The following is a 21,235-nucleotide window of genomic DNA, read 5'->3' as shown; positions in this document are numbered from 1 at the left end:
AGGCATTATGACATTTTCCGTTTTATTCATCATTCCTTTTCTAATAATTCCCAACATTCTGTTTGCTTTTTTGACTGCCGCAGCACACTGCACCGACGATTTCAATGTGTTATCCACTATGACACCTAGATCTCTTTCTTGGGTTGTAGCACCTAATATGGAACCCAAAATTGTGTAATTATAGCATGGGTTATTTTTCCCTATATGCATCACCTTGCACTTATCCACATTAAATTTCATCTGCCATTTGGATGCCCAATTTTCCAGTCTCACAAGGTCTTCCTGCAATTTATCACAATCTGCTTGTGATTTAACTACTCTGAACAATTTTGTGTCATCTGCAAATTTGATTATCTCACTCGTCGTATTTCTTTCCAGATCATTTATAAATATATTGAACAGTAAGGGTCCCAATACAGATCCCTGAGGCACTCCACTGTCCACTCCCTTCCACTGAGAAAATTGCACATTTAATCCTACTCTCTGTTTCCTGTCTTTTAGCCAGTTTGCAATCCACGAAAGGACATCGCCACCTATCCCATGACTTTTTACTTTTCCTAGAAGCCTCTCATGAGGAACTTTGTCAAATGCCTTCTGAAAATCCAAGTATACTATATCTACCGGTTCACCTTTATCCACATGTTTATTAACTCCTTCAAAAAAGTGAAGCAGATTTGTGAGGCAAGACTTGCCCTGGGTAAAGCCATGCTGACTTTGTTCCATTAAACCATGTCTTTCTATATGTTCTGTGATTTTGATGTTTAGAACACTTTCCACTATTTTTCCTGGCACTGAAGTCAGGCTAACTGGTCTGTAGTTTCCCGGATCGCCCCTGGAGCCCTTTTTAAATATAGGTCTTTAAGATCATGAGAGGTCTTACTGCTGAAGAGGACATCACTTATCAGGTTGAGGATATATTGGATGTAAGAAAACACGAAAGACGCTGGGAGTATCTCATCTCATGGGAAGGATTTGGACCCAAGGAGAATAGTTGGGAACCTGCAAGCAACATCCTCGACATGGACTTGATCAGACAATTTCACATTTCTCATCCTAGGAAACTAAAACCCCTGGGGAGGGGCCCTAAGAAGGGGGGTACTGTTACGCCCGTCCGTCACAGACGGCTGCAACCACTAATGCTCACCTCTTTCGTTACTGCATTATCATCCTTTGGACGCATGGCGGCTTCCGCCAGCCACCGCCGACCAGTCTGCCGTTCCCGGGATGGCATCTTATTCCAGGAATCACTTAGGCGCGCTCGCTCGCACATGGGCCACTCTTGTAAAAATCATGGCGGGAACCTCGGGGGCATCCCCTCTGGATGACGTCACCCTCCTCCGGTACTTAAGCTAGCTGGCCCTTCACTTCAATGAGTTAGCAAGGAGTTCCCTCTAGCTGAATTCCGATCCTTGGACTTTCGGTTCCAGTTTCTACGTTGGCGTGAGACACTCTGGGTACTTGCTCCTCGAGGGCCCTATCTAGTCTCTGGTTATCCATTCCTTAGAGGACCCTCTGCCTTGGACTGCTATCGGATCCCCTCCCCGGAACCTCTCCTGGAACTACCTCCTGTGAGTACCTAATTCTATGGACTTCTACTGTCTAAGCCTCATTCTGGATTCGCTGCGGTGTACCCCGTGCCTCGGGCCACTACCACTTCTTCCCTGAAGGAACCACTCCGGTATACCCTGCCTTCAGGTTATTGCTGCACTGAGACTCATCCCCGGTGTACCCCACTCCGCGGGCCACTACCGGATCGTCACATCTGAGGGATCATCCTGGGTATACCCCCTGCTCTGAACTTTACGTTTCTGCACCTCCCACTCCTCGGGTTGTGCCTTTCTCTGCTATTAATAAAGACTCTATTCCACAGCTGTGTTTGATATCGCTGAGACTGTGCCTACCGGTGGTGAAGCTCACAGGGCTCCTCCCTGTGGGCGGAGACACCTCTCACCTCGGCCCAGGGGTTCACAGTACCAAACATAACAGTGGCTAAGAGAAAATGAGGTTGGAAGACTGATGTGATTTTTCATTTTTAGATACAGGAATATCCCCTGAAGAAAGCATAAGATTATGCCGTAGCATTGTCAATGTCAGGTGAACTCAGTGGAGCAAACGCAGCAGGCTAAATAAAAGATTAAATTCAAGATAAGTACATTTAAATTTGGGAGATTAGTCGATAAGTTCTTAAGTATAAAGGCTTAAAGGAAGATATTTACTTTAGAATAAGTAATAAATATTAAAATAAAAAATAATAAAAATGTTTTGGGAAGTCAAATTTAAATAGAGTGTGGGAAGCAGTATATGACGTGAAATCAAGTGCTTATTAATGATACTGGTTGCAGCCCATTGCAGGTAAGAGCCTGGAGATTGAAATAGCACAATTGTCTCTGATACTTATTCCCTTTAGAAATATACTTGATCTAGCATGAGTGGTGTGGTGTTTTCTTGTAAAAAAAAAACAACAGGTCTACAGAATTTTTTTTAAAGTGTGAAGAATCTTGGACCTTTTAATGGGAGAGTTAATTCCACAGTCGTTCCAGGAAAATAGGCAAGTCCCTCGGCTAAGCCATCAATAAAGATCTGAAGATATAGGCTAAAGGGATTCGCAGATACAATGCAGGGGTGGAGCCCTCCTAGCATTGACCCCCACCCCCCCGAACCAAATTGTATGGCATAGTACAGCATGACTACGAATGTAGAGAGAATACACAGCACACACACACAACCAACCATACATATTCCAGCCCTCCCTTACCCATCACCCCCCCACACCCTCTTCCCCCCCCCAATCCCGAATACCCCTCTACCAAACCCATTAAGGTGAGCTCACTAACATGCAAACGGTTCCCACTTCGTCAGTCCAACCCCATCCAGGGGGAAGAACAGTAAATATTAGAGGGGATAAAGTACTGACTACTAAAACATGGCTAGGCGTGCCCATAGCTGTGAAAATGTCCATCCACAGACTCAAGGGGAGCTAAACCTAGAGTCAAAGTTAAGGCACTAAGGCCCCAAAAAGAAAATGAATGGCGGTTCCCCAATGGCAAAACAATGTCTTTTGGTAGAGTCCATAAAGCAGGAGATATCTTGAAATTGCCAGCAGTTCAAAAATGTAGATATCATAGTCTCAGGATGTAGAATGCATTCCCTGGTAGACAAAAACCGTCAGGTCTGCCCGCTATCACTTGCCTCGGTCCCCGGGAGTCTCGAGAGAAGCTGCAGAGGTCCCACCCAAGGTATTGATACATTCCTGGACCCCCGCCATGTCTGTAAACCAGCGCGGGCCTCCGGATGCCATCACGCGGATTCGGGCAGGATATACCAACACTGCTTGCACTCCCAGCGCATGCAATTCGGCGCAAAAAGCGGAAAGGATACATTGCTGTGCCGAGAGAGTGGCAGAGAAATCTTGAAAAACAAGGATTTTCTTATTATCGTGAGTGAGTGACTTCCCAGTGCGCCGCGCCTGTAAAATTTCAGTCTTGTGCGCAAAGTTAAGGATTTTTGCGATCACAACTCGTGCTTCTCCTGCTGGGGCTCGTTTGGGGCCTAACCGATGGGCGCGCTCGACTCGCAGGGGGCCATGAGCGAGTGATAGGCTGAGTTCCTGTGTGAGCCACGACTCCAGGACTCTAGGGAGATCTTTGTCGTCCAAAGATTCAGGTAGGCCCACAAACTGAAGGTTCGACTGCCACAAGCGGTTCTCCAGATCTTCCAGGCGTTCTGCGTATTGGGCCAAGGCGCTTTTAATGCAGTAATGTCGGACTGGGAAGAATGGAGATCATCTCGGACGTCCGACACCTGTTGTTCTATGTCGGCAAAACGTCGCTCGTAGCCCACAATGGAGGTGGTAAGCTCAGTTAGTTGGATGGAAATTTTTTAAAATTCAGGCTCTAAAGCCTCCACAATGACCGCTTTCATGTTGGCCCAGGCGAAGGGGGAGATCGGCTCTGCGGCGCTTGCGTCGTCATCCGGTGATGCGTCTAGAGACCGAGGCCTTTCTCTTTTTTCTCTTTCTTTGTTGCGCGAGAGGACATGGTAAATACATCAGGGAGAAGCAGGGTGATCCAACAATCCGGAGGGCGCCATGGAGATTGAAAATGCGGGGTTTGCGGCCGTGGATGAGGTTAGATGTATGTATGAGCGCGAATAACTGTTCGGAAAATAAATCAAGTTAATTTTGATTGTATATATTTGGAAGCCAAATTTTAATTTAGTTCTAATTAACTACAGGCTGAAAGTTAATTACCACTGTGTGCTACTAAAATTAAAGCCCACAAAACTTTGACTCACCACAAACATTTGATCTATTTATTTACATCTGTATCTTCTGAGCTTTTATTTGGCACCTCTTTCTGTAACACTTGGCTGGCTGCAAGATAGCCCCATGACCAGCCGCACTCACCAAGCATGCTGCCAAACGTTTCTGCGGCTCCTGCTGGCCCTGCCCCTTTGAAGATCCTGTGGCGGGAAAACCCAATTGAGGCACCTCCTGATGATGTCATGTGGCGGGGTATTTTAACCCCTCTTGTTTCTCTCCCCGCCTCAGCAATAGGTCCCTTGCCTTGTGTTACAGTGTATGTTGCTTTTCTTGTGCCTTTGTGTCTTGTTGTGCCCTACCTTGCCTGCCTCTGTGTCTCCTTGCTGTACTCCTCCCCTGCCTTCGCTTCCACCTTGCCTTGCTCCTGTCTTGTACCTTTGTCCATCCCTGTCCTGTCCATCCAACCTCTCTCCTGGTACTGACCTTTGCTATGGACCATGGCCATTCTCTTGCCTGCTACCTGGTATTGACATCTGCTAAGAACCCAGAAAAATCCTCTTGCCTGCTGCTTGGCACTGATCTTTGCTATGGTCCTTGATCGCCCTCTGCCTGCCCTGTTGCTTGGCCTGGCCTGGTTACTCTCTGCTTGCTACCAGCCCCAACCTTAGCCCGTATCTAGACTCTATCTCTAATCTCTCATAGGGGACTCCAAGTCCTGCCAGCCTCTGGAAACGAAGGGCTCAACCTGTGGGGAACAGGACTGGTAAAGGTGAAGTTCCTGCTCTGACCCATTGAGGACGTATATGGCAGCTGTTCATGTGGGCCTAGTAGGATCATCTACTAGTCTGCGTCAGCTACACTACAGCCCAAGGGCTCACATCTGTCACACTTTCCTCAGAGTCTGTTCATCCTGCCGGGGAGGTTTGCAGAAGGCACAGACAGATAAAGAGACAAGCAGCACCCTCAATAAGGTGTGTGTGATGAAGATTTCTAATCATATCTCTGCACTCAGTTTGCCTGAGAAAAGCCATCTTGTATCTGTAACACTGACAGGAATGTCACTGACTTCTCAACGTTTAACTCTCCTGGTGAACAAATAACATATAAAGAAACTTCTCATTCATATTGGAAGGATAGATGGCAGAAAACAGTGGAACATAATTCCATAAACATCTGGATTCAGGAAAATTACTGTTAGGTATTCTATTACACCCCTGTCAGAATGAATAAAATAAGACTGTGGGTATCTGATATATTGGAGAAATGATGATCAATAGGGTACATTCTTTCATATCTAGAGAGACTGCTGATTTATTCAAATATAGTGGAGAGATGGGTAATTTGCTATTGCAATGTAGAGACAATTATCCAAGCTATCTCAAAGCTGGATGGCCTTTTCTGGAATTGATAGAAGAACACAAAATAGTGTTACATTTTGAACTGAGTTAAAATCTCTTGCATATGGGATTTGGACCCCTTGTGATTGTGATGACTATTTTATATACTTTTATGTAAGTGGGATTTTTTTTTTTAGTTATCTTTATTTATTGTTCTAAATGATTTCTGACAAGGCAGGAACAATTCTGCTACTTATCATTTCTACAGCACTAGTAGATATGTGCAGCTCTGGAACACAAAACACCACTTCCTATAAGGATTCTGGTTGTTTTCAATAAACATTTTACATGAAAAAAAACAAAACATAGCAAAATCTTTTTCTTTTCCCAGCCAATCTTGTTGTTCCTCACCATCCCCACTGGGGAATGGATAGCTCTAGGGTCACAGTGCACAATGTTACAGAGCTTTTTACCTCTAGGTTAGTTTTTCTCAGCCTTTTTGATACCAGGGTCTGGCTGGCTGACCTCCTAAACTGACATGGACCTGCTGGCTGGTAGAGTTGGGGGTAGACTCCTGGAGAGTGGACGAGGAAGGGTTACTTCCTGTGACTGAATAGCACAGGGATCTCCTCTGTGGCTAAGGGGTGTGTGTGTGTGGGAGGTGAGTGCAAATACCCCCTCAGGAGTCTTCCCCATCTCAGCCCAGCCAGGGGTTAAAAATACTTACATTGGTGGCAGTGGGGATAGATGCCATGCTTATAGAGAATCTGATGCTTTCAGCAGCCTTTGCAGCTGCATAGCTAGCAACCTACTGGATTTTTTGTTTATTTATATATAGAGCATGAGCGGGGGCAATCTGACTTGTCAATACTGCTGTTCGGTACCAGCAGCATTGACAAGTCAGAGAGTGCTAGCAGTCTGCCCCTGCACCAGAAGTAGCAGGGGTTCAGTGCTGTGAGGCTAGGGACTTTTGTTGTCAGTTTTTATTTTATTTTGCCTGGGAATTTCAATGTGATAAAAAAAAAAAAACCCAGTGGAAAAATGACTTTGAAACATTGAAAAAAAAAAAAGGATGACAGAAATGGACCATCCAATCTGCCCAGCAAGCTTCTTATGGTAGTATCTGCCGCACCATGCAGGTTACCCCATATTTCTCTTAAGGGTAACAACTGCTGCTCCGTGCAGTTATTCCCAAGCCTTATAACACATAAAAATGTACTGCTAGCAACATTTTTACTGGGTATGAACCTTCTTGAAAATTCAGACAGCGCTGCTTGACATGTTTTGCTTATGGACTTGGCCTTAGAAGAGGGCCTGTTTTTTTCCCTTATGTCTGAGCATTAGTTCCTCAGACTGTAAAAGTTGGGGCTCTCGGTTGCTGTGTGAATCCGAATTCCCCTTTTCCCCTTGCCATTGAAGGAGAGAGCAATGTTGGAGTTGCATCAACAGTATCAAGGCTTATTGATTAAGGGTAGTAACTGTCGCACCAGCAAGTTACCCCCATGCACTCTTTTCTTCATTTCCATCTTCTAGCCTTTAGGGATCTACAGTGTTTATCCCTAAAGTTGAAAAGTCACTTTACCATTGGGTTTTTTTTTTATCACATTGAAATCCCAAGGAAAAATAAAATAAAAACTGGGGCCCAAAGAGAAGTTGCTACCAGGACAGTAAAGAATGTTCCACTCATGACTGCAGGTGACTGGGTAGGAACTGGGAACTGTGCAGCTGCTTCCTCCTATGATGACTGCCTTGTCGCAGACTGGCAAAAATACTGCCAGGGCCCACTGCCAGTAGTTGAGAATCACTACTCTAAATCACTAGCTCAAACCCAACCCAGGTCAGTAGCATCTCAAAAAGGGAGCTTTCATCCAATTGTGGGGGCCATAGTAAAAGTGCTGTGAGCATGGACCCTTGGGTCGAGGTGGAGTTGGCGCAACCTGCAGGGAGGAGCCCTGCTGGTGCCCAATGTCGGCTGGTGGCGTTAGGTGAGGCAGAGGTCCAATTGGAGTTTCGCCTATACCAGCCCACATTCCCCTTAGGTTGAGTCCTCGGTTGCTTGGGCTAGCAGGTCTTAGGTGGGGGCCTCTGCTGAGCTGAAAATCAGTAAAAATGGTCGGGTAGCAGGCCAGGGTCCGAGGCAGGCAGAGTTCAGGCATGGTCAGAGAGAAGACAGAGGTCAGTGGCAGGCAGAGTTCAGGCAGGCTGAGGTCAATACCTAAGATTCGTCCAAGGGAAGGCAGGATGGACAAGCACAAGGTGGTTGGCGACAAGACGGGGGACTTGGATGAACTGAAGACTGACCACACTAGGGGAGATGAAAACTGCTGGAACAGATGACACGAAGAAAAGGAACTGAAGACACGAAGACCAGGAATGCTGAGGCAACTCACTCTACAAAGCTGTAGTGGACCTATTGCCAAGGCCAGGACTGCATGGTGAATGGACCTTTTATAGATCAAGGCTCCTGATGTCATCTGAGATGCCGCAGGGGATTTCCCACCGTGGGTCCTTTAAGTTGTGGCAGATTGGGCGTATGTACACCTAAGGATGGTCGTCTTTGGAGTTGTCAGCATCTCTCCTTGCGCCACATTGGGCTGGTTAAGCGAGACGGCTTGCTATGCATTTGTCTGGGGGGGGGGGGGGGGTCCTTCCCCGACATTGGGAAATCTCAGAGCTGGAGATAAGTGTGATAGTTCATGGGACAGACCCATGGATTGCCAAATGAAACAAGATAAAGTAGTGCAACAAGATAAAATAGTGCATTTGCTCTGTTAGACCCCTTGAATGCATTAAAGGTTAACAAAAAAGTGATACCTTTTTATAGGATTAACAATACATTTCTTGATGACATTTTGGGACATAACACTACAAATCTGTGAATTCTGCTACATTGTACATCTTATCACTGATCCCTGACAAAGAGGACCTTTGCCACATAAACATGCTATAATCAGTAAGGAGTCCTGTTATTTTTTTTTTTTACTTTATTAGGTGTTCAATTTTGCTTAAATTTATGGCTTATCTTTTCTCTTCCTTTTTATCTGAAAATAGTTACTCGGTCTTACTTTTGATTTCTACTATATGACAACAATATGATGAAAAATGTACAATATAAGCCCTCAGCATTATTTTAGATGAGATCATATCACTCCCCCACTGCCCTGTTGGTACCAAAGGATTGAAGTATGCCACAGAAAGAGAAGTTCAAGTCACCTGCCTATAGAATGGCATTGTATCAACATTCTGTTCAGATTTATTATAATTTATAGCAAAGCAGTGATGCCCATCATACTGGGAGCAGGCATCACCGTGAGATGTCAGCTATCTCCAGCCAAGCAGTAACATCACATATCAGACAAAAGCAATTGTCTCATTATAGTCATGAAAATGCCCACTATCTACTATTGCTATTAAAAATGAAATGGCCCCTCTGGGCGCATTACCAGTAAGCCCTGGGTGAACCCTTAAAAAGCTAGATCAGTGTAGGTTAGAGGATGGGGGAGGTATCCATTGAGTATAGTCCCTTCTTTTGAGGGTGCTGGAATGGCTGTCCCACTGGGAAGGCTTTTTAAGCAGTTCTTTACAGAGAGTATGGTGGCAGTCCTTTATAGTTTGCTGAGAATTAGGAAGTGTTAGGAGCTGTAGTTTGCATTGCATTTTTCAGGTCCAATTGGAGAAACCAGGCACACACACCTTGCCTGCGAATCCTGAGCAGGGTCAGGAGGTGATTCCTTGGCTGGTTGGGATTTCCCTCTTGGTTGATTTTTCTGGGTTTTTACATTTTTGTGGTAGGAGTCTTGTGATACCCTTGGATATCTCCTGGGCCCAGGGCAGGGGGAACCCTGTGTCTGAGAGTGACCTGATAGGTAAGACCTGCCCCACCACCCCCTCAACAAGGAAGGAGGTATGGTGATGATCTGCTGCAAGGAGCAACTCCGGTTTAAATTCTGTTGGAGGGGAACAGACTTAATATGTGAGATGCAGGACGAAGATTTTTTTGTTGTCCCTTCCTACCTGAGAGGAACAACTGGAGCTGCTTATTCCTAAGTGGATCCCTCTCATCTGGTGTCCTGGAGGAAAAAAAAGAGAAAAGAAGGAAAACTACCTAACTGTTGGTAGGAACTTTTTGACACCTTCGAGGGCACCCAAAGAGTCTTCGCCCCTGGGTAGAGAGAGGGATTTTGGACTCTCTCTGCAAAGCCTGTTTGCTCATCTTTGGTTGGGGTATTCCTGCTACCTAAGGATATCCTATCTCCCTGGGGTCTTCACTTTTCCTCACCCTGAAAAGTGGAGATGCCTCTGGTCCCTGTAAGATGAAACTCCTGCACAGATTGAGGGAAGAGACTTTAATGAAAAGGTCATTGTGGTGCTGAGGACTAAGTTGTGTCATTTACTCATCTAAAATAGCATCAGTAAAGACTTACATTTTGGGACTTATATCTGAGTCTGGAGTGTTTTTTGGCACTTGTAGCCCATATGAAAAAACATTACCCTTCTCCCCAGGAGAGAAGCCTTGAAAAAATACATCTTTCCCTCTACCAAAAAAGAATCCAGGCCTTGGGGTTGAGACTGTGTTCAAGTTAGCCTAAGGTTCCATCCCCAAAGAGGCAATAACAAAAATCTTTTATGGCCCCATCGGAATGTAGCAGCACCTGTGGTTGAGGTTACATCAAAATGATTTGGAAAATATTTAAAAAAAAATAGCATTATATCATTTTATATTTCTGCATTATTATCGAGATTTTGTAAGCTGTCAGTTAATGGTCACTAAATCCTGCCTTGTGCTACATATTTATGACCAAAGAATTCTAGGCAACTCCGTGCCACTGGGCGAGACATTCCGTTTTTCTAAAATATTTTAACAAGTATGGTCAGGGGTGTCCAGCTAGTCAACTCGCGACCTCTCTCTCTTCCCTTCAATTCTCCGGCACATTGGCTGTCCTCAGCAATCTTTTTTTTTTTTATGTTTTATGTAATTGATGTTACTCTATCGTTGCATCAGAAAAAAAATCCCCCAAACTTTTATTGATTTGTTGTCACAGTTTACGTTCCACAACACACCCATCGCACATTACTATTGCATTTCATCAGGCAGGTGTCGAAAATGGAATGGACCAATGAACTGGGATACGCTCACGTCTATCCGCCGCCTTATTTAATTGGTTCTCACACGCATCTATACAAATGATTGACAGCAGAAGTTTAACGCTCCCGGCTTGCCTATTGGCTATTGTACTTCAACGACCCGTCCCATACATTGACGAACCATTCCGTTCCCTATTCCGATTGGCCGAATTTGACGTTGTTGACGCTGCTTTAGTGGTTTTGTTGCAGCTATAAAAGTAATTAGCGAGGGCGCCTTGTGTCAATACAACATTTGCAGTCTAAGTTGATATGTGATTGGAACGCAGGATCCGAAAGGAAAAATAACCTACCAAAAAAAAAAAAAATATCGCGATGTGAAATTTTATTTTTTTTTAAGAGGGGGGTGGGGAAGCAGTTTAGTTCTCTTGGAACCGGAAGCGGCTCGTGGCAAAAACCAGAGTGGATTCGGAACTGGTGAATGATTTAAGTTCTTAGCAGGGAGAGCTTTCCTGCTCCACTGGAAACTCGGTACCCCATTCGCCAGAGGCGTCAGGGGCTGACGAGCACACAGTTCCTGAATAAGTAATTTCTCCTGTCGGCGGATTGGTGCCCTGCTCGTACGCGCGCCCTATCAAACACTGAGAACGACTGCTTCTGTCGGGAATCGATCAAGTTAGGGGGCGCGCGCCGGGATTCGTCCTTAATGATTCGGATTAATACAGAGTAGTAGGCGCTGATCCTCAGTGGGCGTGTCCGCGAATAAATTAGTCTAATTAGGTTTTGACGTTGCGTTTTTGAATCCTACGAAGGGGTAACTTGGGGAAGGGGGGAGGGGGGATAAAGATGGCGTCTGCAGCCGCAGTCGGGCAGAGCCGGTCCCCACCGTCGGGGTCGCCGGCTGGAGAGTCTCCGGTGCCGGCCTACATGTTCGCACCCGAGGCTGGGGCCGGGCTGAGCGGGGCGGAACAGGAGGACTCGGACTGTAGCCTGGACGGCGAGGTGCTGCGGAATGGCGAACCCGAGTTGGATCTCACCAGTAAGGTAGGCCTCTGGCTGGGGCGGCCTCGGCATTCATGCTAAGTGCTAAAATGCCCACGTTATCCTCAGACCGGTTCCGCTTTGTTACAAAGCATGCTGGGAATTATAGTCTTAGTTGGGCAGCTGAACTACAAGTCCCAGAGTGCATTGTAAAGTACTCCAGAATGTGTTTACAAGGCTCCTAAATCACATTGTAGTTTGATTTGTATGTAACGGGGGGGAGGGGAGAAGAATCATTGACAGGAAACCCTAGTTGCACAGTTTTACTCAGTTTCTCCACTTTGAGAAACCAGAATCTCCTGTGGTGAGTAGCTTAGCTCCAAGGTCCTTTTATTTTATTTAAAAAAAATTGCCTGATAAATCTTCTTGAACAATGTTCATTCCCAAATCACCCTTTTAGTCCTCTGTAAACAGTACTGATCTCGTGACAACAACAGCAATAATCACTCTGGAAACAGTATGGGTTCCAACTAGCAGGCCGATACCGTACAGTGCGCTCCGGTGGAGTGCACGGTTAACCCGCAATTGGACGCGCGTTTTCGACATGCTAGCTTTACCCCTTATTCAGTAAGGGGTAATAACGCGTCGAAAACACGCATCCAACCCCCCCCCAAACCTAATAGCGCCTAATAGCAAATGCATGTTGATGGCCCTATTAGTTATTCCCGCGCGATTCAGAAAGTAAAATGTGCAGCCAAGCCGTACATTTAACTTTCAGAAATTAGAACCTACCCAAAGGTAGGCTTTAATTTCTGCAGGCACCGGGAAAGTATACAGAAAAGCAGTAAAAACTGCTTTTCTGTACACCCTCCGACTTAATATCGTAGCGATATTAAGTCAGAGGTCTTAAAAGTAAAAAATAAAAAAATTTAAAATCAGCTCGTGGGTTGAAAACCAGACCCTCAATTTTGCCGGTGTCTGGTTTCCGAACCCATGGCTGTCAGCGGGTTTGAGAACAGTTGCCGGCGAAATTGAGCGTTGGCTGTCAAACCCGCTGACAGCCTCTTTTTGCCGTGGGCCCTCATTTGAATACAGAATCGCGCACACAAGAGAGTGGCCTGTGTGTGTGAGCCGGGAGAGCGGGCGTTTGCCCGCTCTCCTGCAACTCTTACTGTATCGGCCCAAGTAAGGGTTAATAGCGCGTCGAAAATGTGCGTCCAACCCCCCCCCCCCCCCCCCCCCCGAAACTAATAGCGCCCGCAACATGCAAATACATATTGATGGCCCTATTAGTTATTCCTGCGTGATTCAGAAAGTAAAATGTGCAGCCAAGCCACACATTTTACTTTCAGAAATTAGCGCCTACCCAAAGGTAGGCGTTAATTTCTGCAGGCACTGGGAAAGTGTACAGAAAAGCAGTAACAACTGCTTTTCTGTACACCCTCCGACTTAATATCATGGCGATATTAAGTCAGAGGTCCCAAAAGTAAAAAATAATTAAAAATAAAAAAATTTAAAATCAGCCCATGGCTCGCGGGTTGAAAACCGGACGCTCAATTTTGCCAGCGTCCGGTTTCCGAACTCATGGTTGTCAACAGGTCCAAGAACTGATGCCGGCAAAATTGAGCGTCGGCTGTCAAACCCACTGACAGCCGCTGCTCCTGTTAAAAAGGAGGCGCTAGGGACACACGGGCCCTAATTAGCATATTTTTATTTACTGTATCGCGCGCACAGGACACTGGCCTGTGCTCACCCGCTCTCCCGTGTTTCTTTCTGCATCGGTCTTTTAGTTTTATTGATAAGTTGTAAATGTGAGTTAATGGCTTGTTACAACTCAAATTGAGTAAATAGCCATCTTATTGTTACAAAACGAACTTTAATAAGTTTGGGACCTTCTTTCCTCTTCCAGCAAAAGTCCTCTAATTACTTCAGTCAGTTCTTTGGGTAACTTGGCATCTCACCACCCTCTCCAATGAAGAAATATTGCCTTTTGGTTCTGAGTTATCCTCCCTGTAGTTTCATTTTGTGACTCCGCCCCCCCCCCCCCCCCCCCCCTTGTTCCACTCTGTTTTCTTCCTGATGGATCAGGTTCAAAGTTTGTGCATCATTAAAACCTTTCAGATATCTGAAGGTCTGTATTGTATCTCCCCTGCACCTTCTCTTCTAGGATATACATAGTTAAGTCCTTCAGTTTCTCATAAATCTTTCAATATAGTCCCCACACCATTTTGGTTGCCCTTCTTAGGATGGAGGTGGTCCAGAAAAGGGTGACCAGAATGATGTGGGGTCTGTATTGGAAGCATTATAAGGAAAGGCTGAAGTATCTGAATATGTATACCCTGGAAGAGAGAAGGTACAGGGAACATGATACAGACCTTCAGATATATGAGAGGTTTTAATGATGCACAAACTTTTCTGTTAGGAAACAGTAGAACTAGGGGTCACAAAATGAAACTCCAGGGAGGACAACTCAGAACAGGAAATATTTCTTCAGGGAGAGGGTGGTGGATACCTGGAATGCCCTTCTGGAAGAGCTGGTGAGACAAAAACAGTAAACAAATTCAAAAGGGCGTGGGATAAACACTTTAGGGATCCACAGGCTAGAGGTTGGAAATGGGGGGGGGAAGGGTGCATGGGGTAACCTGCATGGAGCAGCAGTTACTACCCTTAACAAAGCACAAGGATTAATTTCTTCAACCAATTAGCCTTGATGCTTTTGCTGCATCTGTGACTGCTCTTTACTTCAGCAGGGGAAAAAGGGGAATTGCATGCAGACAACAGCCAATGCTAGGCCTTGACTCTTATTTACTAATGTAGTGATATGCAGACATCAGGCTTGTAGTGATATGCACAGGACTGCTTCTAAGTCCAAAAGCAGTTGCATTCAAGCAGCTTTGTCAAGAAGGCTGCTCATCCATAAAAAATGTTGCTTGCAGTAATTTTGTTATACATTTGACAGTTGCTTGGTTTTGATTGTAAATATTATTGCCCTTTCAAAGGGCTTGGGGGGGGGTAGCCTGCACGGAGCAGTGATTATTACCTTATGAAACTTGCTGGGCAGACTGGATGGACCATTTGGTCATTTTTTTGCCATCAGTACTATGTTAAACTGCCTCTTCGCTATGTATTTTGATTCCCTAAATCTTCCCCATCGGAATGGGCAGAAAATGTATCCCAATTTACTTCCAGCATAAAAGTCCAAGTTCGCAAATCTCTCTAGTCTTCTCATTCTGTGGTACCAATAGGGCACCTGGATTCTCACTTGCATAGGTAGCACACAAGCAAATCACACTTCACATATTTCTCTTCCCTGAGAATGGATGTCCATTCTAAATTGATATGTCCTCTTCCCAGTCCTTTCTAAGTGAAAAGGAACCTCCTTTAGATACCTGACTGTGAGTCCTAGGACCCTCAAGTCTTCAAATATGCAAAAAGTTCACTCGGAGGGGGAAACCAAACTAGAGGCAGGAAGTGTGGACAGACATCTCTTAACCAAAAGGTTTCCAATAAATCATGGAAAAAAATGTAGGGATAAGGTACTCTCTCTTTACTTGTCCCAGTCTCTATCAGAGAGACCCCAGAGTCCTAATCCAGGCAAAATAATAAACATGGACCAACATAGGACATGCTACGTTTTAGGAGGTTAATGTGGGAAATACAATTAAAAAATCCATGCTCTGAGATGGTGGCAGGGGTTTATGAAAACTTCAAACACACTCCATCTCCCTCTCCCATAGAGGGGAACCAAACGTCTAGTTAACTAACCTCTGTGCCTCCTTGGGAATTTGGCTCACCTCATCTGGTAAGAAATCCTATGGATTCTTGCACATGTAGTGCTTCCTGACTCTCTAGAGCCCAGAGAGGGAGAGACAGTTATATCATAGGTGGAGATTGGGGTGGGGGGGGGAGGCTAGGACCTATTCAGCTTTAGTCTGGAGCATTTGGGGGTTCCTCCCCCACCCCCCCCATGTCTTCACCACCTTTCCCTCCCCCTTCCCTCAACTTAGCCTGTGTCCAATGTTTTTCTCCATGTTGAAACGGGAGCTGAAAAACCTGGCCTCCTTTACCCAGTTCCTCATGACTCAGTGCCAACTGGATAATAGAGGTTTTAAATCTACTGTACGCCCTGTGTGTTCTGTAACCTTTAAAGCAAAAACAGTAATGATATACTGTCAGTCTTGTGTAATAACTGGTTTGGTCCTGAAGGAAACTGAATTATAGGTGAGTTCTCATTAGCCTAACGTAAGACTAAAATAGCAACGATGATGATGATGTACATGGGCTTTCAACACTACAGATGTATGTAACTCAGTAGCTTCAAAAGTGTCCAACTTAATTTTATTATTTAGATAATTTTTATGTTCATCCAATTAAAGGGATTGCAACCTATAAATGATCCTTTGTTTCAAAATGTTTTTTGTTTTTTTTAAATTTGTTTGAAGCACTCTTCTAGGACACTTCTGAATTCATAGAAGTAGCTGGTTTGCATAGTCACAAATAACCTCACAGGGCTAGATGCACTAGGCATTTTTCCCCATAGAGACAGTGTGCAGGCAAAACTTTTAGGACATCAGTCCCATAGGATGGGATCAGATTGGCCCAGCATATATGATAGCCTGGACCAGCTGTATCTTGACAGAAGGGTGACTTGTAACTGTTGCTATTGACTGCTCCAAGAAGACCGGGGGAATCATTCCTGAGCACTGGATCAACTTGAGAAAAAGCTCTTAATCTGGGCTGCTGTGCTTTATAGCCCAATATGGTTTGTCAATGGAAAAACACCACTGAACGGAAAATCTGAAGACCACAAAGGCTGTAATGGAACAATCATCTGTAATTTTGCAAAGGCAGCCCTCTCCTTTAACTTAACATGAGACTTCCTAGTCAAGCCAGAATCTGGCTGTATTTCCAAATTTCTAGCTTCTGCTACTATAGAAATTGCATTTCCAAATCTAATTTCTTGAATTACATCAATGCTTTTATATCCTGTTTGCAAAATCACTGTTTTTAATGTTCAAAACTAATTTGTTGACTCAACCAACACTGTATTGCATCAGTAACTGCCATGTGTCATTTATAAGCGACTACTAACTTTGCACAGTGGGATGGTGCAGTTTTGCCGCCTCTTGGCAGAAAAGTTTAAGCCCTTTCAAGTTAATTGGGGATCATCTGTGGACCGCAGTCTTCAAGTCTTGCCACAGATTTTTTTATTGGATTCAGGTCTGGGCTTTGGACCACTTGAAGGCATTCACGTTCTCCTGCTGAGCCACTCCACTTTTGCTTTGTGCTTAGGATCCTTGTCCTGCTGAAAGACTAATCTTCTCTCCGGTCCTAGGTCTGTGGCAGACTGGAACAGGTTTTTCTTCCAGGATCTTTCTGTACTTTGCACCATCCATTTTTCCCTCAATCTTCACAAGCCTCCCTGACCCTGCTGCGGCAAAGCAACCCCACAACGTAATGCCACCACCATGCTTTATAGTAGGGATGGTGTTTGTTTTATACCACACATCTCGCTTGGCATTGAGACCAAAAAGTTCTACTTTGGTCTCAGATCACAAAACCACCTTCCATAGGTGTGTAGTGGCCCCCAAGTGTTTGGATTTTTTTTTTTTTGTAAATGCTATGTAGCACATCAGATGGCTTTTCTTCAGCAGTAGCTTCCTTCTTGCCAACCTCCCATACAGGCTGCATTTTATGGTGTAATCTTGGAAGTTGTTGAAAAGTGAACATCTTCCCCATTCCTGAACATACCCAGATCATTCCAGACCAGTGGGTTTATTCATCCCTACCAGCAGATGGAGGCCGAGAACAAACCCTTGAGGCACTGCTACATAAAAGTGCTACCTGCAGTCCTTCAGTATTTCTCTGTCTCCAGCAATGGTAGAGGTTCAAACCTGCAGTCCTAACTGACCTGGAAGCTTGTGAAGTGGTGTAGCTCCCTGAGGTGCCAGGTTCTGTTGACGGGCCATCCCTTGGATACCCCTGGCTGTTTCTGGAGCCCCTAATAGCCAGGGGCTAGCTCACTCTTGGTGCCCTGAGGTCCCCTCCAGCCCACCGCTGGACTCTCCAGGGAAGTATGTAATCGGCTGGGGGGCTGTACCGGGAGCGGGCAGCCAGACTCCGGAGCTGTTGGGGCTGGTAAGGGAGTGGAAACAGTATGGGCAAATGCAGGAGCCTTCTCCTGATTGGGGGGGGGGGGGGGGGACTCGGGATTTCAGTGTGCCGTGTTTTTTTTTTTTTTTCCTGTAAACCTGCGTTTCGTGCGCTCTGCCTGCCCGTCTTGGCCTTTCTCCCGCACTCTGCAGCAGCGCTTCTGGGCAGCTCGGCCATCACATGGTGAGGCCCACTTACCACAGCAGCGCGTCTGCTTAACGGGGGGATTGAATTTCTGCTGGGATGGCAGAAAAACTGCAGGCAGCAATCTGCAAGGCCTGTGGGGCCTGAGTCCCCTCTCCCTGTGCACAGGTTGTGCCTCGGAGGGGGGGAGGGTAAGGGCTCTCCAAGGGTCCCAACCTCAGGAGGGCCTCCTGATCGGGGGGGGGGGGAAGGGTCCGCAGCAGGGGTCAAGGGGAATATTCCTTCACCTGCTGCTCCTGTGGGAGATCGCAGCAACGCTGAATCCCCTCCTCTCCCCTCCTCTCCCCTGCAGTGCAGGGATGCGGTGAGGAGGGGGGAGTCTCCATCCAGTAGCCCTGAGCAGGCCTGGGGGGGGGGGGCCCGGGAGGCTTTTCCCCAGAGTTTATTTTGCTGATGTACAACGCCTTCCTGGCTTGGAAGGCAGTTGATTGGAGAACCAGGGCGAGAGGTCCTCTAGGTTGTCAGAGATCACGCTCGGGGTTTGCGGGCTCTCTAGGTGGTAAAGCCAAGCGTCGTGGAGCACCGGTCTCTCGTCTGGACCCTGTCCCCAGGGACTTGGATGACTGGAGGACCCAGAGGTAGACTCGGATGGATGATTCGGATTCTGTGGATGCTTCTGAAGGCTGATGGTGATGACCCTCGTGTTCGCCTTTTTAAAAGGGAGGAGTTGCATCTTCTTATTCCCCAGGTGTTAGACAAGCTGGAGGTCAAGTTGGATCTAGAGGAGTCGGACGGCAAGACGTCAACCCAGTTCTTGATGGTTGGTGGCGTCCTCCCAGCGCTTTTCCCATTCTTAAGAAGATTCAAAAGCTTATTAGCCGGGAGTGGGATTCCAAGGAAGCGGGCTTGAAGATGGGAGAATAATGTCCAAGCTGTGTCTCTTGCCGGACGAGCATTTGGATCGTCTGAGAACACCTCGGGTGGATGCGGCAATCTCGCCAGTGACCAAGAAGACTACCATTCCAGTAGTGGGGTCGGCCGTTTTGAAGGATGTCCAGGATCGCAAGCTGGAAGGGCATTTGAAGTACACGTTCGAGGTGTCTGCCCTGGGCTTCCAGGCAGCCGTTTGTGCCAGCTTGATGCAACATGCCCGCTTATGTTGGATTCAGAATCTGTAGGAGCAGACTCCCTCGGGAGAGCTATCCCCCCAAAAGGCAGTGTGCTTTGAAGCGAGAGTGGCTTTTGTGGCGGATGCACTGTATGACCTTGTGTGCATGGCGACCAGGAGTATAGTCTCGGTTGCTGCACGACAACTCCTGTAGCTGCACATCTGGTCGGCAGACATGTTGTCCTAGACTCAGTTATGTAATCTGCCTTTTAAGAGGAAGCTTCTTTTCGGAGAAGATCTGGATCAACCGTTGAAGTCCCTGGTTGAAACCAGGGGCCTTAGATTGCCGGAAGACAAAAAGGGTAGTAAGAAGCCTTATTTGTCTCGTACACGTTCTCGAGAGTCCTGACTATTTTGGTCAAGCAGAAGGACCTCCTCTTCAGATTCCAAGCAGCAGTCTGGTCGCCAGCAGTCCTTTCAGGACTCAGGCAGATCCGCCAGAGGTGGTGCTGGTCAGAGGGCTGGAGCTGGTTTGCTGTCCCAATGATGCCAGGCTGGCTCACTCCTCTGACGGTGGTAGGGGGCAGTCTGTCCTTTTTTACGAGGAGTGAGTCAAAATCGCCTCCGACCAGTGGGTTCTAGGATGGTTATGCCTTAGAATTTTCATGGCCTCCCAAAGAAGCCTTCCTGGAGTCTGTTCTTCCTGAAACAAACGGGAAGCAATAGAGGGGACTCTTCAAAGGTTGATAGCTCTGGACTCCATACTGCAGGTGCTGCCCAGTGAACAGGGGCAGGGAAAGGTGCTCCATTTATTTATGGTTCCAAAAGAGGAGGGCACCTTCCGCCCCATCTTGGATTTACAGAAGGTGACCTTGAGCCTACGAGTGCCACACTTCAGGATGGAAACGCGTATAGTGATTGCGGCGGTCCACAAAGGATAGTTCCTGACGTCCTTGGATTTGACCGAAGCCTATCTGCACATTCCCATTCTGAAGGACCATTAGAAGTTTCTGTGCTTCAAAGTAGTGGGTCAGTATTTTCAGTTTTGGGCTCTCCCTTTTGGCCTAGCTACAGCCCCTGGAACATTCACGAAGGCGATCGTGGTCGTGGCCATGGCTCTGAGGAAGGAAGAAGTGTTGGTTCATCCATACTTGGACAATTGGCTTATCCATACGAAGACTGAAGAGGACTATGTTCGTTTGGTTCGGCGAGTGATGCAGACTCTGAGTACCTTGGGATGGGTGACCAACGTAGTAAAGAGCCACTTGGTTCCATCTCAGTCTCTAGAGTATCTAGGAGCCTGTTTCGACACCCTGGTCGGCCAAGTGTTCTTATTGGCGGACATGGTACCGAAAGGTGCAGGAATTAGTTTCTCGTCTGCTGCGTCTACCAGTACCACAGGTCTGGGACTATCTGCAGGTCTTGGGTTCCATGGCATCAATGTTGGACCTGGTTCCATGGGCGTTTGCTCATATGTGGCCCCTGCAGAAGGCACTTTTATCCCGGTGGAAACCGGTGATGGAGCAGGTTTTTTTTCTTCAGCTCCCCCTTTTTCTTTCTCTCTTTATTTTCAATTTTGAAACTTTTTCCAAGATATAAACTCTTTACAGAAAAATTTGATGTCTAATACATAGAAATCTAAATAAAATAACTTAAAACACCTGAAGTTCAAATTGCATCTTAATGCATTTTAGACATCATAATTATAGGATAATAAGGAGATAACAACTAAAGCATTTTACAAGAAATTAATACAACATTTTCCTATTTGTGACTAATTAACTGACCACTACACGGAACCCCCCTCATTCTACTCCAAAACTGCTGCTGATACCTGTGGGGAGTGAGCAACCAAAAACTCTTAACTGTTTAGGCTCTAGAAATATATAATTATTGCTTTTGTAGAGTATGCAAGCCCTACAAGGGTATTTTAAAGTAAAACGGGCCCCAATCTTAATTAAATCTGCTCTCATTGATAGGAATTCCTTTCGACGTTGTTGTGTCAATTTATCCACATCTTCAGCTCCCCCTTTTAAAGGAGGCCAGGATAATCCTGGATTGCTGGCTGTCAGACAAATTTGGTGAGAAGAATGGACCTTGAGATCCCGGATTGGGTAGTGGAGACCATGGATGCCAGTCTCAAGGGATGGGGAGCAGAGTGTCTGGGTC

At 46.2% G+C, this 21,235-nt stretch overlaps 1 protein-coding gene across 5 annotated transcripts in view; it reads left to right on the top strand.

The window, feature by feature from the left end:
* Positions 1-10,966: 10,966 nt before the first annotated feature.
* The window catches only part of GTPBP1 (GTP binding protein 1), a 100,411-nt gene continuing 90,142 nt past the window's right edge, over positions 10,967-21,235 (top strand). For 2 of the 5 annotated variants that reach the window (XM_029590203.1, XM_029590200.1), the window contains exon 1: positions 10,967-11,724. In XM_029590203.1, coding sequence (XP_029446063.1) covers positions 11,527-11,724 — 198 coding nt within the window. In that variant the 5' untranslated portion in view covers positions 10,967-11,526. The remainder of the gene's footprint in view (positions 11,725-21,235) is intronic. The other 3 variants (XM_029590198.1, XM_029590199.1, XM_029590202.1) reach the window with 3 other exon arrangements.

This window comes from Rhinatrema bivittatum, chromosome 2 (assembly GCF_901001135.1).
Source record: "Rhinatrema bivittatum chromosome 2, aRhiBiv1.1, whole genome shotgun sequence".
In the NCBI taxonomy this organism is placed as follows: Eukaryota; Metazoa; Chordata; class Amphibia; order Gymnophiona; family Rhinatrematidae; genus Rhinatrema; species Rhinatrema bivittatum.
Note: the sequence above shows the minus strand (reverse complement) of the source record. Positions and strands in the feature narration are given on the sequence as shown.